Here is a 3,920-nt window from a genome sequence, read left to right as displayed (position 1 = left end):
TTCAGCAGCTACTGCTGCTCCTGGGAAGTTTAACCCTTCCTGGGGCACCCAGGCAGCCCTGGAGCACGGCAATGAGAGAGGCAGGGGACCAGGGAAGTGATGGGAAGGAGGGCATGTCTGAGTGCGCATATGAGTGTGAGTACATGTGCAAAAGTGTGTGTGTGGGGGGGGATGGTGAGGGAAAGATGGCATTCACTGAATGAGGAGAGGATTAAAAAGAAAAGAAAAAGAAAAAAACAAAAGAACTCACAAGCTCTGCCTGGAGGAAAATAAACCCACCTCTGTGGTTTTCCTGTGGCCTAAGTTAAAACCCCATCAAGCAAACTTTTGCCCACTGCCTCTGAAAGTGCCATTTTATGGACCAAGAAGTAATATTCAGTATCTGCTTGGACAGCGGCATCAATATGCTTTGGGACCAGCTGGCCTTTCACCAAGAAGAGAAACTGGCAGTGGAAGAGATGAGGGTATTGTTATGGCTCTGCCAGAACAACTGCCTAGCACGACTCAGTTCAGTCCTGGTCTCTGGCTCCTGCCCCAACCTCTGCCCTCATTCCGGGCCCTGGTCAGCTGCCTTTGGACTGGGACGAGGGAATCAGAGGGCAGAGGGAACTCCATCCTCCTCTCCAGATGCAAACTACCTTGGAGACCCAACCAAACTGGTGCTGAGCAGGCTTGGGTCAGGGCAGGGCCTATCCCAGAGGCTGCAGGAACCTCTGTGTTGACCAGAAAGGACCTGGTTTCCTGGGTGGGGATGGCTCAGGGTGGGGTGGGCCTCTGCGAGTGACCACCCACTTTGTAGGTCTCTGGCTCCTACAACGTGCCAGGCAGGTGCTGTCCCCCACGCCGGGACCCCAGGACTGCAGAGGTGCTGGGTCCCTGCACTGGGGTGAGGGGTGGAGGGTCTCACCCCGGAGCCACAGTAGCGCCCCAGTCTGGGGGCCGTGCTGTCGTAGCCGTCGAAGAGCTCCATGTAATCGTAGCCGCAGTCGGCCTCCTCCTCCACCTCGAAGGTCTGGAATACCAGCTCCACGCCATAGCCTTCCTCGGCCACGATGACCCACTCGCAGTCCACGCCCCCGGGGTAGTTGTTGTCGCCAAACTGGGCGTGGGAGTAAAGGTCCTTGGTCTTCACCTCTGCCTGCACCTGGCCTCCACACTCTGAGGGGGGAGGGGGGCAGAAGATCAGCCACCACCCCCTGAGCACGGCTGTGGCCCAGGCACTGTCCCTCCCCATATTCAGGCCTCCTGGCCGGATGTAGGCCCTGGGACGAGGCCACATGGCTAGTGATAGGTGGGTTTGGACCCGGCCCAGGCCTTGGCCTGGAACAAGTGCTCTGCGGCTTTCCCTCTGGAGAGATGCCCGCGGAGGCCCGGGGACGTGGTGGGTGGAAGGCCGCTCTGAGCGGAGGCCCCAGGGAGAGCGCGCTTGTTGAAAGAGGTTGCTGCTAATTTGCTCCAGCTGATGGCTATCACGGAAGAATGTGGGCCCTGTGTCGCCTGAGCCCCCATTCTTAAGCGAGAAGACGCACTCGTGGATTTTATGCGAAAACTCCCAATTTTTAAACGTTGGCTCGTGTTTTTTAAAAAAAAAAAGTGTGGGCCAAACAGAGCAGGTCTGAGGGCCAGATGGAGTTCCGGGCCTCCACTGTGTGACCCTGTGCTGGGAAGGGCAAACGAGAGCAGGCCGGGCAGGGTCATCCCGTCCACCCCTTCCTACGCCCTCTGGCCTCCAGGACACCTGGGCTCACGGGTGGGGAGTGGATGGGCGAGGCCTGGGTCAGGGGCTGAGTTAAAAGGGAGGAGCATGACTGTGGACCCATCAGTTCTGGGGCCTCCCCAACAGGTAGCTTAAGACCCACAAGAAGCCTGCCAAGCCCCCAGCGGTCACCGTTGGCCTGATGTCCCAGGCCTCACAGGACTGGGCTCCAGCCTTTCTCTGTAGCCACACCATTCCCAGGTCACTGCTGTCCTCACATGCCCATTGCTCCAGCCAAACTAAATGACCTGCAGTCACCTGTGTACACCCAGAGCTGTCTGGGGTTGTGGCTGTGCTTGGGCTCCTCCCCTGCCTGCAATGACCCATCACCTCACACCCAGAGCAAGGCCCTTAGCGTGTTTTGCCTCCTGCTGTAATTATCTGTTCGTGTCCTGTCTCTCGTCGGGGTCTGTGGCTGTGCTTGGGCTCCTCTCCTGCCTGCAATGACCCATCACCTCACACCCAGAGCGAGGCCCTTAGCGTGTTTTGCCTCCTGCTGTAATTATCTGTTCGTGTCCTGTCTCTCCCCTGGGCTGTGGGTTCCCGTGTGGGCAGGGTGAAGGGCTTACGCCTGATTCATCTCTCCGTGCCCCTGAGTCTCCTGCAGGGGGCCAGGGCTCAGTAGAAGGTTGTTGAATAAATGAACAAGTAAATGCAGAGTAAACCCCTCAAGGACTCAAAGGTTTGTCTGCTTCGTTCATTTTTTTTTTTTTTTTTGCGGTACGCGGGCCTCTCACTGTTGTGGCCTCTCCCGTTGCGGAGCACAGGCTCCGGACGCGCAGGCTCAGTGGCCATGGCTCACGGGCCCAGCTGCTCCGCGGCATGTGGGATCTTCCCGGACTGGGGCATGAACCCGCGTCCCCTATATCGGCAGGCGGACTCTCAACCACTGCGCCACCAGGGAAGCCCTGCTTCGGTCATTTTGTGACCCGCACTTAGGATGCTGCCGCGCACCTGCCACGTGTTAACAAATGTCTGTGGAATGAATGAACGCGTGAATCTGGGGGGGTGGAATGTGGGTGGCCTACCGCACAGTCAAGTGTCCTACCTCTGGGGACTCCAGGGGATTCCCATCCCAACTCTGGTTCTCTACCCACTGTTGTCACTGCCCTGTTTTCTGACCTTCGCACCCCTAATCAGGACCTCCCCTCCCTGGCCCAGGAGGCTGACTCTCTGCCCCTCTGGTCTGGCCTTCAGGACATATGCTGCCTCTCCACCCGGCCAGGGGCTGGGCCTGTCTGTGTCTTCAGGAGCTCTTTGTAAACCTCCAACTGGAGCCCAGGGCCTGCCTTTGAGACCAGGATCAGCAGATGCCTCCAGGACAAACGACCACACAGGGCACCGGCTGCCCCCATGCTGGCCTGCGGTGGGCTCACCTGTGGAGTGGGACGCCTGGAAGCCCTTCCTCTGCACGGAGTTGTCAGAGTAGAAACGCAGGAACATGCGGCTGCCCGTGGCCAGGACGGGATCGGGCTTCTTGCTCCCGCAGAAGCGGCCCAGGACGGGGGCCTTGGCGTCACGCCCGTTGTACACCTCCAGGTGGTCATAGGCACACTCAGGCTGGGACTCGATGTCTATCTCCATGAAGGTCTGGAGGGCATGAGGGAGGACAGCGAATTAGGAATTATGTGGCCAGGGGCAGGAGGCATGGACAACAGGTGGCACCAAACCAAGGGCCCCGAACCGCAGTTCACGGACATCAGGGCAGTGGCCACTGCTGGTGGATGGGAGACGGGGAGGACCTAGGAATGAGGTGATGGCAGGTACAAACCCACTGCATGCTGGGAAAGGGCCTCTGTCCATACCAGACTTGGGCTTCTCACAGGGATGGCAGCCCTGTGGGCTCAGCCAGGCTACCAGCCTGCAGCCTGCATGGCCCTGAGCAGAGCTCTGAGTGACATGGGGCTTTGGAGCTGACAGGAAATAGGTGATGCGCAGATGGCACAGAGGAGCAGGGTGGGGAGTGGGCACCTTACCAGCTTGACCCGGTGCCCGGGGGTGCTAGAGATGGCCCAGGTACACTCCTTCTTGCTGGGGTATTTGTCAGGCCAGTTGGGGCTGGTGATGGTGCCGCTGGTGGATGTCACCTTGTGGTCACAGCCGGCTGTGCAGAGGTGAGTGAGGGGAAGGGGATCAGTAGGAATCCCAGTGCTCCAAAGGCCCC

At 59.1% G+C, this 3,920-nt stretch overlaps 1 protein-coding gene across 3 annotated transcripts in view; it reads right to left on the bottom strand.

Moving 5' to 3' along the window:
• Positions 1-3,920, bottom strand: part of BMP1 (bone morphogenetic protein 1) — a 42,277-nt gene that overhangs the window by 1,953 nt on the left and 36,404 nt on the right. For all 3 annotated transcript variants that reach the window (XM_007450567.1, XM_007450569.1, XM_007450568.1), the window contains 3 exons: positions 3,733-3,860; positions 3,133-3,346; positions 908-1,158 (listed from right to left, as the gene is read on the bottom strand). In XM_007450567.1, coding sequence (XP_007450629.1) covers positions 908-1,158; positions 3,133-3,346; positions 3,733-3,860 — 593 coding nt within the window. The remainder of the gene's footprint in view (positions 1-907; positions 1,159-3,132; positions 3,347-3,732; positions 3,861-3,920) is intronic.

This window comes from Lipotes vexillifer, unplaced genomic scaffold (genome assembly GCF_000442215.2).
Source record: "Lipotes vexillifer unplaced genomic scaffold, Lipotes_vexillifer_v1.1 scaffold567, whole genome shotgun sequence".
In the NCBI taxonomy this organism is placed as follows: Eukaryota; Metazoa; Chordata; class Mammalia; order Artiodactyla; family Lipotidae; genus Lipotes; species Lipotes vexillifer.
Note: the sequence above shows the minus strand (reverse complement) of the source record. Positions and strands in the feature narration are given on the sequence as shown.